Source organism: Colletotrichum spaethianum, assembly GCF_022836535.1.
Source record: "Colletotrichum spaethianum MAFF 239500 DNA, contig51, whole genome shotgun sequence".
NCBI lineage: Eukaryota > Fungi > Ascomycota > Sordariomycetes > Glomerellales > Glomerellaceae > Colletotrichum > Colletotrichum spaethianum.
In genome coordinates this window covers 231,472-245,632 of record NW_026054821.1, presented here as the reverse complement: position 1 = coordinate 245,632, position 14,161 = coordinate 231,472, and the positions used below count along the sequence as shown (strand labels likewise).

Sequence of the window (14,161 nt, the reverse complement as noted above, 5' to 3'; positions counted from 1 at the left end):
TAAGCTGCTACAATGGCAGCTGAACCGTTTGTGCTTCGGTGGGGAATCATGGCGACTGGAGCTATGTCCGAATGTAGGTCATTCTCAAAGCATTGTTTGGCTTGCATCTTGTTCGTAATATCTATCGCCCGGTTTACTAACTTAGCTAGATTTCTGCAAGGACCTACTCACAAGCCCAGCTACACGCAACGTCAGCGATGTTGCACATGAAATCACCGCAGTCTCGTCATCCAGAGACCCCAAGAGAGCTTATGAATTTCTTCGTCGAATCGATCATCCTTCGCCAGCTGGTGTTGCAACATACGGTTCATACGCAGCCCTCGTTGAAGACCCTAACGTCGATATCATTTATATCGCAACTCCGCATAGCCATCACTTCCAGAACGCCATGCTTGCCTTGCAGGCAGGAAAGAATGTTCTTTGTGAGAAGGCTCTGACAGTCACTGCGGAGCAAGCTCGGCTACTGTTTGCAACGGCTCTTGAAAAGAAGCTTTTTTTCTTGGAGGGCGTTTGGACGCGGTTCTTCCCACTGAGCACGAAGATCCGCCAGCTCGTAAGCAGCGGGACCATAGGCAAGGTATACCGTGTTACTGCAGATTTATCCCGCGCGAGTAGCAGCCAGGAACCCGGAAGCACTAATCTCGACTTTGATGACTCTCACAGGATGGTCAATCCCCAATTGGCTGGTGGTGTGCTGCTTGCCCTGGGTATCTACTCGCTCACTTGGATCTTTCAGATTCTCTACCATCTGCAAGTTGAAGCCGAAAAGGAAGAGCCACAAATACTGTCTGCGGTTCATAAATACACCACGGGGATTGACGAGTCAGCCGCCATCATCCTTACTTTCCCCAAGCATGGGACAACGGGCATAGCCACTTCGTCGCTCCGGGTTGCGACCGACTGTGGGGACTCTTGGAATCCAGCAGTACGGATTCAAGGCTCAGCTGGTGAAATCCAAGTTGAGCATCCGGCTTACAAGCCATCTTCATTCAAGATGATCAAAAAAATGGGCGATGGTGCCGGCGTAGAGATGTTTGAATGTCCGCAGCCGCAAGATACAATCAGGAATTGGGGCAACGGAACATATTGGGAGGCAGACGAGAGTGCACGCTGTATCAGAGATGGTGAACTAGAGAGTGGAGTTATGCCATGGTCAGAAAGCGTCCTCATCATGGAAACCATGGAACATGTGTTGCGGGAGGCGGGAATCACATATCCTGACTTCATATCTAGCCACGAATTCGACGGGCTCAGTCCACTCAACACAGGTCACTGAGTCTGAGTCTCTGAGTGGTTACGAAATCATCATAGTTGTGCAGAATCTTCAAGGCTAGCTCAAGTTTTGAACGATGTCATAGTTTTGTTATGTATAAGCAAGCGCCGCAAACTTATAAATGCAAACATGTGCGGTCTGTATACAGACTCAACACAATGAGCATCTTCATCCGAAGGTGTGATACAAAGCCCCCCCCAAGAGGCGCGCACTTCTAAGCTGCGGAGTTCAGTCTCTGATACTCAAGCTCCGACCAGAGGGTCGCCCAATCCTGCGACTCAAAAACATGTGTAGCGGGCTCGCAGACTGTGTTTTCAGCAGGTAGTATTCCTTGTTCAAGATACTTCTGCATGGTATTGACGATGCAGATCGACGGTTGTGCTTGAATGCCATGACCAAAAGCGTTGTACTTGACCAAAGAGCTTCCAGGGAAGGACGTGCTGATGTTCCTGGCTGACACGTAGGGAGTGACGACATCGTACTCGTTTCCGAAGATGAGCAGCGGAAACTTGGTGTCGATAGGCTCATGGAACCCGCGCGTGAACTTCTCCTTCGAGTTGAGCTTCCAGCGAGCGCACATGTGGGTGTTCCAAGACAGGAGATCTCCCGCCAGACGGCTCATCTTGGCAGCTCTGTTGAGCTCCGGCATCAATTCCTCCAGGTTGTCAACTCGGAGGGTATTGTCTGCGCAAGGGATCGTCAAACCAATATCGCCCAGGCTGTTCGTTGGCCAAGTAGCTGAGTATCCTTCGAGAAGCTTGTCAATGTTTCCTTCAAGAAGAAGCTGAAGCCGGACTGCCAAAGTTGGGTAAGTGGATGGGGAATAAAGACCCATTCGGATGACACCCTTGACTAAGTTGTGGTCAATAATGCCATTGGGGATAGCTTCACTACTCTGAACAGATATGGGCCGATACTTGAGGCTATTGATCATTTCGTAGATCTTAGACTCCATTTCCACAGCATTTGAACTGGGGCTCTGGGCAGCCAAGGCACACGTCTCAGGCTTTTCGAAACATGTTCTGAGGAAACCCGAGAAGACCTTATCAGTATCTGTGAGCATTTCCCAGGTTCTGCATCATTACAGATTAGCATATAGGCAACATGTGATCGTCAGGACTATTAGACTGCTTGGAGAAACTCACTCGCCAGCCCACCACTGCTGTGGATTTGACACACCATCAAGGACAAGTCTTTCGACGCGGTCGGGGTGCAAAGCCGCCACAGTTGAGCCAACAACAGTTCCGTATGAGATGCCTGTATGGGAATTAGCTCCCCGCACAACGTGCTTGCTCATGGGAATCACTTACCCCAAAAACGAAGCAGTCGATCGCCTCCAAGGGCATCCACAATTTTCCACACGTCTCTGGCTGTGTACATTGTGCCGACCAAGTCGCCTCCTTTGTCTTTGGCATAGTCGTAGCACTTTTGCGCTTCAACTTCCGCAAACGCCCAATTTCTGCCGACGTTCATCCTGTCTTCAGGAAGAACAGCAATATTGACCTGGGGAACATCGGTGACTGTTCTGTTTTGCGATTTATCTGAGCAAAATAGAGGCATGGTATCCCAAGTTCCTCTGTGTGATCCATTAAGACAAGTTCAAAATAAGAACGGCACGCGGCCAATAGTTGAAATGCGTACTAACCTCTGCTCCCATCCAATGAGATCAAAGCCTTGACCGGTGATACTGATTTCGTATTAAAAACCTAATTGGGGAATCCCTCTACCGTAAAGGTTTCAGAAATCACTCACAGCTGCATTGTTTCACCGAGTGAAGCCATGGTTAGCCTCCCTGAATCTGTGGGCCCGCCGAAATGCATGATCACGCTGCCTTTCGATGGTTGCTTTAAGGCTTTGACCTTTACCACTTTGAGATCAAGAGTAGCAGTGGAGTTGAACTCAGAGTAGTCCAAAGGGACTGTGAAATTGCCGCACTCGATGGGGACAAGGACTTTTTGGCCGCCCTTTCTGAAGAGTTCGTGGATGTCGTCACATCCCCTCCATTCAATGGAGGAGTGGCTAAACGCGAGTGCGGTCGTACCGAGTGCGCAGCCAGCGAGAACGCTAAGCCGAGAAAACTGCTTTCGTCTTTCTTGAGTGAACATTTTTATTTGTTATTAGGTAGTGATTTTGATAATGAAGAGAGGTCAGGAGATGTCGAACGAGATGTTTCAATAGAGATGGGGAGAAAAAGTCACAGGTGTTCCTTCGAAAGCATATATAGTCTTTGGGTTGGGCTGACTTGGGATTCCGAGTAAGGTTGAAAGCGCCCAATAATATCGGAGACCAATATCTGACGTTGACCGAACCCTTTTGAGTCCATGATCGTGGATACTGAACCGCGGCTGAGGGTAGAATTTCTAGTGCTGACCACTGCCCTAAGCTTGAGTGTCAACGGATCTCCCAAAAAGGAAAATCAACGTTGCTTGTTCAGGCATCCAAGCGTCTACCAGCCAAGCCTGCAAAGCTATCTAGTGGGTGGAAGGCTTGGCGGGAGGCAGGTTTCATTCTATCGAGTTTCCTGCTGGAAGCATAGTGCCTTACATGCGAATGAGGACGCAGGAAGGAAAGTTAATTGTCATGTGATAGGTGCTGGGGATGGCAAATGAAGATGTAATTCAAGTGAAACTCCCATTGACTGTACTTTACACTTCCTTTTCGGGAAATGTTTGTGGCAGCTTCATTGATCAGAGGTGCTGCTGACGGCGAATACTGCGCCACTGCTTGGCAGTGGATTTCGAGACACAGTTGCTGATGCCAATTTGCAAATGCTTACACTTGCATGCAAGTGAATTTGAAAAAAAGTCTAGCTAGATTACAGGCAATGAAATTTGCCTGTTCTCCTATCTAAATATCAAGGGATGTTTCGGGCAAGTGGGCCAAAGTTTTAACGTCGGGCTTATATGCACCATTGCGTAGCACTAAACTGAACAAGATGAAGCCAAAACGTGATCTTAAAGCGTTCTGCTCTTTCTGAATACAAAGAGACAAGAATTAATTGCTTCCCCAAACCTTTTTCACGTACTCCTCGATGCCGATAGGCTCAAAGTCAGGCAACAGCTGGTTCCATTCATTGGTGACTGCCCACGCTTCCCTTGCCACCGAAACAGTAGTTCCAATCGTAACCACCTTCGTGAATACTGCAAGCTCCTCCTCTGACATGCCAGGCAAATTGAGTGGGTGAACAAAATTCGTCTTCACAATCCCAGCTTCAAGGTCCTCAAGCTTTAGTCTGTCCACCTCGAAAGGTTTCCCTATGACCTTTTGTCAGTTTATGTCTTGCATTCGGAAAATGTGGCATCTCCTTGCCTCGAATCTTTTCTCCCAATCGCAAGATCTCGGCAATCGTGACTTTTTGACCGTTAATGCCTCCAATGATGGGCCACTCCCCGTCATAGTCAACTGCCCGAGCGGTTACTTCCGCAATGTCCTCGATGGTGGTCAGTGTAATTTCGGCGGTTTCAGAGCCTTCCAAAATGTATGCGCAGCCTTTTTCGAAGTCGAAGAAAGCCGGACTCTCGATTCGGTAATGCTTAGTGGTCTGACGAGGGTACGCTAGGAAGTTCATGAAAGCACCAGGCTGGAATAAAGTGTACTCAATGACCTGTTATTGCATCAGCAATGAAGACATCTCATTGATTTATCGACTTACCTTTTTGTCCTTGTTGACTTCCTCCAAGTAGCGTTTGACCTCCAGCTTGTTGGCATACCATGGTGTGTAATCAATCACCTCGTTCAACCTAGTGCCCCTGCGGTAAGAACTAGTCAGCCGCTGACTTGGTGAAGGGGCGGCAGAAGACTGCCTGGGATTGTCGCTCACGTTGCCCACTCGCTAGGAGCGAACCGCTTGACTCCTGCCTCAATCGATGCGGCAATCAAGCGCTTTGCCGTCTCCGCACCAGGGTCTGTATGAGCCACAATGAATGAGATGACTGTTTGGATACCAGTAAGGATCTTAACCAAATTTTTCTTCTCTTGATAAGAAGTCTGAACCCATGTTACCCCAGTAAATAGGGGTAAAGAGGAAGGATCCTATAATGCAGTCAGAGAACAGGGCGTCGATTATCGCGTTATCTCGCAAACAACGTGCCGTAGAAGAAATGAACGGTTCTTTACCTTCCGAACTAGCCCGAGAATTTCGTGCTTCCCGGCCTTGGCTAACCTGTCGATGACCTCGAGAGCAAGCTCTGATTACACAGTTTGATGGTCAGTAAGGACAAAGACAAAGCGGAAGATCGAGAGATTAAAACCTACTTCCAGAAGCACCCGCAATGGCAATTTTAACCATATTGATGAGTTCTTGAATATCGAGATTATAGATGTATTGGTGTCTTAAAGATAGAGAATTAGAATTAGTGCAGGTTAGAGTCGCCTTTTATATCGAAATCAAATTTGTATGTATCGTAAGAACGGTTGAACTCGACTTGCCCTGTCTTCCTTGCACACATCGTTGATTGGTGTCAATTGGAAAGGTGCTGGCGGAAAACTTACGTTTGCGGGCCCAGAGTTGCCGGAATTCCGCCCACAGGTTCGGCGTTGCGCCGGGGTCCGCAAATACTTGGAGCGGGGGAAACTTCATTCAAGGCGCAGAGTGACAATCTCCGCAACTCCGCCACTCTTTGACTTCGGATGCCACCAGTATCAGCGTCAACTCGGGCCTACAGCATCCGAAACTGGACAGAAGTGCAATGATCCAGTAGGGTTGCCTCTAATACGGCAACAAACGCGAACTAAAGACGTCACTTTTGGCCAAAGTCTAGGCCAGCCACTTCTCCAAAGCGAATTGCAAGCGATGGATATCAAGCCTGTCTGAATATATTGAGCTATGCGTTATGAAAACTGTACTTTCCCATGCTCTCTTTGTCGCTCCGTTTCATTCGGAGCTGATTGAATTGCAGGAAGAATCACTTAGCCGAAAAGCGTAACATCGACTTCGGTTGTTGAAAGATAAAGCTTTCAAAAAGCGTCCAATTTTTAAAGGTAACGAAACTTAGGATTGAAATTGAACATATTAGTAGTACTCAAAGACCCTTGAGAATGTCTGCAGCCTTCTCTGCTACGGCGTACACAGTTGACTGCAAATGACAGGCCGGAATCAAGGGGATAATGCTAGCGTCGACAACTCTTAGACCCTCGACTCCGTAAACGCGAAGCTTTGAGTCGACAACACCGCCATGTTCCATCGGCTGCAAACTCGCCGTGCCACTAGGGTGCGCAAAGCTAGCATATAGTGAGTTTCTTATAGCCTCTGCAATGGCCTCATCCGTAGCAATATTGGCTCCAGGGACAATTTCAACAGCCTCACGTGTTGCAAGGGTAGGACTTTCCCAGAGCTTACGGATCGCCTTGACGCTAAGCACGGCAACCTCAAGGTCAATTGGGTTCTTAAGAACACCGAAGTTGATGACTGGGGACACAGCCGGGTCAGGATTGGTAGTGTTAATAGAGATGGTCCCACGGGATAGCGACTTTTGCAGGGAAATAGCACCTCCCGCGAAGCCTCCAAATGGGATCTCCAGAACGCCTGCTTCAGGATTTCGGTAGAGCTTAGCAAGCGTATTGCGCTGGGCGAGGAAGCCTTCAAGTAATTCAGGGTACTCAGAGTAAATATCAGGGAGGAAATCCTTCGCGTTCTGGGCCTCCACAGCAGCTGTCAAGCTCTCGTACTCGGAGGTAAGGTCTTGGAGTGACATGAAGACAACGTTGTTACCACGAGCATGTGTGAAGGGACCGGTTCGAGTGGCAAAGTACTCGGCCTCTGATCCATTGAAGAAAGCAGGGTCGTTCATGGCCTCATTGCTAAGAGCTGGGGGGTTGCCATCTTGAAAAGGTCAGCGACAGGCTCTCAATGGCATGAAAAAGGTATTGCAGAGGACTTGCATGCATAAAGTAACAGCAACCATGGATGATCCTGGTAGTTGGCGCCAACTCCGGGAAGATCTGCGACCATGTTGATGTCGAGAGACTCGAGCAGCGAAGCGGGTCCAACACCACTTTGAAGAAGAATCCTGGGCGTCTGTACGCCTCCAGCAGCGAGAACAACCTCTTTCCTCGCCTTGACCAAAGTAGTGATGTTTGTTTCACGTGAGACAATGTTTACACCGATGGCCTTTTTGTTCTCAAACTCAATCCTCGAAGCATAATGCTTGACGAGTAGGTTAAGATTCCCACGAGTCTCTGCGACGGGGTCGAAGTATGCGGTTCTCGATGTAGAACGGGTAACGTTTTTCGGGTCATGATTTTGAGGCAACAGCGCGAGACCGACGTTATTACCGCCAGCACCATGGTCATCAAGCACGGGGACTCCAATATCCTTGATCCATGCCTCTCTCTGTAGATCTGGAATGAATCAGTCTGAAATCCCCTCTCAAGGTGCGACAGGAATTTGCTATCCGTACCTCTGTCGGGCCACTGCCAGGAGGGAAAGCCAACTTGAACAGGTCCGTCGCCATACGTGCTTTCATCGTAGCTGTAATTGTATCTCTCGACGTATTCGGGATCAGGGAGATTAAAAGTAGTAGACTGTTGATTTCTCCAGTTAGTCTACAGATATTCTTTTCGCTACTCAGCAGTCAGACTTCACTGTACCTTTTTGAAGTAATGGAACAGACTCTCCCAGTTCCAACCTGGGTTGCCCAGCTTCTCCCACGCATCGTAGTCGCCCTTTGATCCACGATCAAAAGCCATGCCGTTGACCGTAGATCCACCTCCAACAACTGTGCCGACCTGAACGCCGGAAGTCCTGTTGTTGAGACCAGGCTGTGGAATAGACATGAATTGAATCATGTCGTTGGGGTGAAGATTGGAGGCGTAGTAAGGAATGGCCACATCCCAAGAATCATGGAAATCGCCATATTCCACAACCAGGACAGTAACTATGGTGGTTCAGAATGGACGTTGTGACGAGAACAGAATGAATGCTTTTGTACCTTCAGGATCTTCAGTCAAACGATTAGCAACGACTAAGCCACTCAGTCCTCCACCAACAATCACGTAGTCATAGGACCCATTGAGGTCTGTTGTGTTTCGTCTCACAAACTTGGCAGCTGCCGGAGCAGCGAGAGACAACCGGCATTGACTCGAGACAAGGGTTATCAACGCTGCAGCCTTGAGACTTCGAAGCACGTCCATGGTCTCGTCGTCAACTGAGTCAGAAGTAACAGTTGGAGGACCGTAGAGAGTTTGGGGGGCGGGGGCGGTGACCCGTTTTTGAACTAAGAGGCACTACCGTAATTCTTGAAGAGCTGGGGGTGGAGGGCTGTGAACTTACGTCTTCGTCTGTCGCCATCGTACTACTGCACGCACATTGTCTAATTTAATTAAACGCATTATTCTCAGCGGCGCGCTTATATAGAATTCACTCTAATGCACCCATGAAAGCAAGGCTCACCGGCAAGGATTTGTAGACTAGTAATCTTGTTACATCGGCCACTCTTGCTATATCTGCTGATATCCGACGCTTGTCACTTGGTAGTAATCGTGTCTATGGGTCTTCTCATAGGGCAAACCACAAAGACATGCCAAGGACCCCTGTTGACGATTCCACATAATGCAAGGGTGCTAAATTTTCAGAAACGAGGGCCAAGGGCCTAGCCGGGTGGGTGGCGGGACAACATATGTTGCTGAAGCAGCCCAATAATCCAACCGATGTCACCCTGTCAGTGATGTATCATGTCAAGATAAGCACTACTCATATTATCTTATACAATGGTCCTGAGATGCTAATGTTGCTGCCAAGCCCTCCAGGTTCAGTCTCAAGAAGCCTGCCAAAGAACCGTATGTCGCTCAGTCGACCGTGCATAAGACACACTGAGTATCGAAACAGGCCACAGGATTAATGAAACATTCGTGGCCGCTTCGTAGATAGCGACAATTTATGGTACCAACACGTAGCATCGACTATTCACATTGCTCGCCACAGGTTTTCTCTAGCATTGAATTCTCAAAGTGCAAGGGGCTTCCAATGCTCGAAACCTTTCCTTTTCAGTTCATGACATGATCCCAATTCTGGTTTTTACAGTGCCCCTTGCACGCTCGGTTGACGAGGCAGATTCTTCCGGTTGCTATGCACGTTAGTGACTTCCCATACCTGCCCGTAGAATCTGAACAGAACACATGCAATCATGGCATCTGTGACGTAGAGCGATATCCCTGCATTGGTTATCTTGAACGTGCTTTCTTCTTTGATGATCTACTGGTAGGAGATGTCCTTTCACGCGACCTGATTGAGAACTTGTATCTGCTCCGCCACCCATTCTACGCAGAGATGATTTCCCCATCCTCATTTTTGAACTTTTCCAATTCGAATATTAGCTGGACAAACAGTCCGAGATGATGGTATGTATCAATGAGTGGCATCTTGGCGTCGTGATCCCAGGTGCTCTCAGCAACGTCGGACCCATTTCCAGCGGGGTGTGTTCTAATGGATGTAATGAAGTTGTTCATAAAATCATCAGCAGCATGGACCTCTGCGAACGAGATGCCAGTCTCGCGGGCATGGGTGGGATGTGACAGCTTAGTGTGCCAAGCTTGTTGATTTTCAGTGACCAACACGAACAAAGGAAAGGATCCAAGTATTGTTTTGAGCTCTGAGGAAGGTGTTATGCTGCCCTTGATGTTTACCTCTTGTCTTTCCCTTTGATAACTGGGCGATCTACACTGAACGCTAAAATCAGAAACATTTTGTTATGGGGCACTAGCCGAATAAAGCTCCTTATAGAAAAATGAAAGCTCAAGTTGTGTTATTCCTGGGCGGTCCCCTAAATGACAGCAATGTGCCGGCGCTTACTTGCTGAGCCGTACAGCGATATACTGCCGTCCATATCCACTTTTGTAAGGATCTCATATCGTAATATGCCAAAAGCACTTTCGGCCACCAATCTCCAGTGGCTGCAATCTGGTTCCCAACTAGCAATCCCAACGTAGCCTCAAGGCAAGTTTGTTCAGAGTCTGTGCCGCATGCAAATAGACGCTTTATTAGTCGTCGCTCCGTTTGTTGTTCAAATCTCGGTCAACAACGTCATCCAAAACCGCAAGACCTTCTCTTTCAGCGCGGACTCTCGCCCTCTTCAGCCGACGGGTATCAGACTCTGACTTTCTTGTAACCCACCAGGTAATGAGCGTGGTGATGGTGCAGCATCCCACTAATGCCATGGCTGCTGCGAAACTGGTTTGGTAACGCGGGGCATACTTGGACCTGAAAATTTGAGGGCCGATAGCTCCACCGATCTGGCCATAACTATTCACAAAGCCAATACTGAAGGCGGAGCCGGTGGCTCTTGAAGTTGTCTGCACCCGCCAGGGCCACATAAGAGGGAAAAAAGAGGCGGTAAAGGCATTTCCGATAAGGGTCGCAACGTAGACGGCGCCGTTGGAGGGATAAGCCACCATCACCCCATAGCAAGCGAGAATGACGGCGAAGACGCCGAGAGGGTACAAAGGCCGCGGTATGAGTCCCTTATCAGCGAAGAATCCTGTTATACCAATGACGAATATGGCCAACAAAGAGATTGGCAAGTTGAGGAGCTGTGCTCTCGCGATGGTGGTGAAACCGAGGTTGGCAATGACTGTAGGCTGGTAGAATCGCACGCCAGATGTGCCAACAGTGAAAGTAGCCCAGATGAGTGTGAATAGCCATAGTCGACAATCTTTGAGCGAGTCGACAATTTCACTAAAATTGAAGTTCATCTCCTCAGCTCTGGGCGCGTTACTTGGAAGACGCGCTTGGATGAACGCCTTCTCTTTCTCCGTCAGCCATTTCGCCGTTGGAGGGACTAGAAGTGGCTAGCGTTAGCCGCGTGAGTCGACATTGGTGCTTTTTTGAGCTTACAGTCGGGAAGAAGGAAAAAGACGGCGGTTCCAAGAACAAGTGTGATAAGGCCCTCGACCAAGAATAACCTGCAGATAAACATGAGCTTCTTCAAATGATGTTACTAGTTCAGCCCAGGCTATTGAATACTTACCATTGCCACCCTGACAGGCCTTTAGAACCTGAGACGGTGTCAAAAGCAAAGGCAAGAATGCTACTGAAGATTCCGGACAAATTTCCGAGCACGTCTGCGTCTTGCGTCAGACCGACCGCGACTCTTCTCTCGACAAGTACTTACAGAAGTAAAGAAGGCGGATCGACATTTCATCTGGCCTGTACCAGTATGTCATTTGCAAAATCACTCCTGGAAACATTCCGGCTTCGAACTAGGCAAGTTTAGTAACCTTCTGACAATTCATCTCCACAGAAGCCACTTACTACACCGAGGAGGAAACGCGTAGCGTAGATGCCACCCTTGTTAGTTACGGGGACGTGACATAAAAGTGCGATGCCCCACGAGATCATGATTCTTGACTGCCAGGCACTTGGTCTCAGTCGTTTTAACAGGAGGTTTGAAGGTGCTTCAAGAACAATGTACGGCACCTCGGCAATTAGCTTTATATCGCTTATTGTTTCCCCAGCAGGACTCACATAATATAGGACATTCAACAAGTTGTACTCGTCTGAAGTCATGTTCAGCTGCGTCATGATGTTTCTTGGTGTTCCTTTGTTCATAATCCTCGCATTTGAGATGTTGTCAGCGTCAATGTTCTTCATGAGGAAGAGCAAAGAACAAATTGTCATGATCCTACGGGTGTTAGCTTTTTCCCCGTTAATCTCCATTGCTATGCTATATGCTGCTCTGCAGGGAATTACCTCAGGTCAACTCGTCTCATGAGCTTTCTCTCTTCTTCGGTCGTCAAAAGAGAGCGAGCTTGCATAAGTTCTGCGTCATAACCAGACACATCACTGTCGATGGTAGTCTCATCGACCTGCTCGCCGCGTGGAGCGAAAGTCAATCCGTCTTTGCTGGCCTCGCTGCTGTTAGGCCATGATTGCGCTGGTATCGTTATTTCGCTAGGAGTAGCCATGTTGAGGCAGATCAGAGCTTTGATAGACAAGTAGGATTGGAGAAGCTGACAGTTGGGTGCATCAAATTAACCCTGCTCTGCTCCTGATGTCGATGTAGTTAAGGTGGGATAACACGTTCAACGCCAAGCGCCGTATCGGCTTCATTTCATGGAGGGTAACGGGAATAGGCCGAGAATGCCTTCTCATCCAGATTGTGCCATACTTTCGAAAATCACGATCTCGCAAGAGTGTAAGGGGTCTGATTTGCCGTTGCAAGCTAAGCAAGGGCTGCAGGTTGCATCCCAAACGGCACTTTTCACTTCTCACAGGAGTCTCCGCGAAGACACCTCGGGTTCCTATCGCTTGTGATCTTTCCGTGGGGGTAAGTGAAAAAATAGATATGCCGTGCGATGCGCTGACCGTGAAAGATGGGCGTTGAAAAATCCATGAAGCGGACGACGTCCGATGGAGATCCTAGTATTCGCAATCAGACCCCGCCATTGCGAGATGCGGCTACCTTACCCGTATCACACTCCAACAGCCCGAATCCGGAGGTGTAACATCGACCAAACGTTATATAGCCGGCACGTCGACGGCAATGGTGGAGCAACAGATAGAAGTCATCGACGAATCAAACGCATTTATCATTTTCACGACTTGCATTTCATCTTCGAAAGGCCAAGCAAGATTGAACTAATCACCCCCGAGAGCTCTGATCATGGCCACAGCGACAACGGTAGCCCCGACTGCAGCAGGCAGTACCATCTACAAATCTTTGCCTGCTTACCAACAGGTTCCGGAGACAAAGCACGATCGTGAGCAAAACATTGAAGCCCTCTTCTGTGACTCTTTAACACGACTGCTGACGCAACTATGCAGTGGAGTGGGCCGACTTGGTGACCCTTGATCTTTCGAAATTTGAAGAACCCGGCGGCAAGGAGGCCTTAGCGGAGCAGCTGTTTGATGCCATTCAGAACATTGGTTTCTTCTATATAGTCAACTTTGGTCTTGGTCAAGAGCAGGTCGACCGCCAATTCGCCATTGGCAAGTCCCTCTTTGAGCTGCCCGCAGAAGAGAAGCTCAAGTACCGTGCAGACCTAGAAAACGGGGGATACAATGGTTACAAACCTCTTGGACTCAGGGTAGGTTATTTCACTGAAGGTGGTTGATACCACTGTCGCTGACCCGAGCATCTCTGGAGATCCAGCTAACCTGGAGAAGGAAGTGCGTCCTGGAGTGTTCGATAACACCGAGATCTTCAACATCCCGAAGTTTATTCCGGCATACAACCGGCCCCAGCCTGATGTGATCAATGATAACAAGACACAAATTGAGTATTTTGCTCGCCACATACATAGTAGTATTGTAAAAAAGCTACTGACGCTATTTGCCATCATTTTGGAACTACCTGAAGACTACTTTGCCACCTATCACCGTTACGACGAGGCCCTGTCAGACTGTCACTTGAGATATATGAAATATCACGCGCGAGACGCCGAGACAAATTCCAAGCTAGACAACGTCTGGGTCAAAGGTCACACCGACTTTGGCAGTTTGACATTACTCTTCAGACAACCAGTGGCCGCTCTCCAAGTCAGAGGCAAAGACGGTAACTGGAAATGGTAAGCTACTTTATCGCCATAAGACAGACGCTGGTTGCTTTACTAGATTTGGCCTCAGACTAACTCAATGTGTGAACACAGGGTCAAACCATATGACGGCAGCATTACTGTCAACGTGGCAGACGCGCTGGAGTTTCTGACAAATGGTTTTCTGAAGAGCAGCATCCATCGAGTCGTGGTGCCGCCCCCAGATCAAGCCGGCATCGACCGCCTGGGGGTTCTATACTTTGTGCGTCCCGAAGACAGCCTTGAACTGCGCCCAGTGCAGAGCAAGGTTCTTGACAGACTGGGATACGATGCAAACAAACATTCAGAACTGGCCGGAATTACGGCAGGTGAGTGGGTAAAGGCACGGGTAAGGGCTGGAGTGAACCGCACCAACGAAGC

General features: G+C 48.7%; 4 protein-coding genes across 4 annotated transcripts; 1 reads left to right on the top strand and 3 right to left on the bottom strand.

Moving 5' to 3' along the window:
* Window positions 1–12: 12 nt before the first annotated feature.
* Window positions 13–1,276, top strand: ColSpa_11850 (D-xylose 1-dehydrogenase (NADP(+)); the record flags this gene model as incomplete). The annotated part of the gene is made up of 2 exons (XM_049278062.1): window positions 13–73; window positions 150–1,276. The coding sequence occupies 2 exons, from the start codon at window positions 13–15 to the stop codon at window positions 1,274–1,276; spliced, it is 1,188 nt and encodes a 395-aa protein (XP_049134019.1).
* Window positions 1,277–1,487: 211 nt separating this feature from the next.
* On the bottom strand, window positions 1,488–2,746 carry ColSpa_11849 (putative hydrolase; the record flags this gene model as incomplete). Its single annotated transcript, XM_049278061.1, has 3 exons — window positions 1,488–2,346; window positions 2,419–2,530; window positions 2,584–2,746. 3 exons carry the CDS (start codon window positions 2,744–2,746, stop codon window positions 1,488–1,490), a joined length of 1,134 nt encoding a protein of 377 aa, XP_049134018.1.
* Window positions 2,747–6,294: 3,548 nt separating this feature from the next.
* ColSpa_11848 (dehydrogenase xptC) lies at window positions 6,295–8,059 on the bottom strand (the record flags this gene model as incomplete). The annotated part of the gene is made up of 4 exons (XM_049278060.1): window positions 6,295–7,072; window positions 7,168–7,604; window positions 7,672–7,742; window positions 7,885–8,059. The coding sequence occupies 4 exons, from the start codon at window positions 8,057–8,059 to the stop codon at window positions 6,295–6,297; spliced, it is 1,461 nt and encodes a 486-aa protein (XP_049134017.1).
* Window positions 8,060–10,249: 2,190 nt separating this feature from the next.
* ColSpa_11847 (MFS transporter prlL) lies at window positions 10,250–12,172 on the bottom strand (the record flags this gene model as incomplete). Its single annotated transcript, XM_049278059.1, has 5 exons — window positions 10,250–11,046; window positions 11,236–11,263; window positions 11,520–11,696; window positions 11,733–11,889; window positions 11,958–12,172. 5 exons carry the CDS (start codon window positions 12,170–12,172, stop codon window positions 10,250–10,252), a joined length of 1,374 nt encoding a protein of 457 aa, XP_049134016.1.
* Between the last annotated feature and the right edge of the window lie 1,989 nt (window positions 12,173–14,161).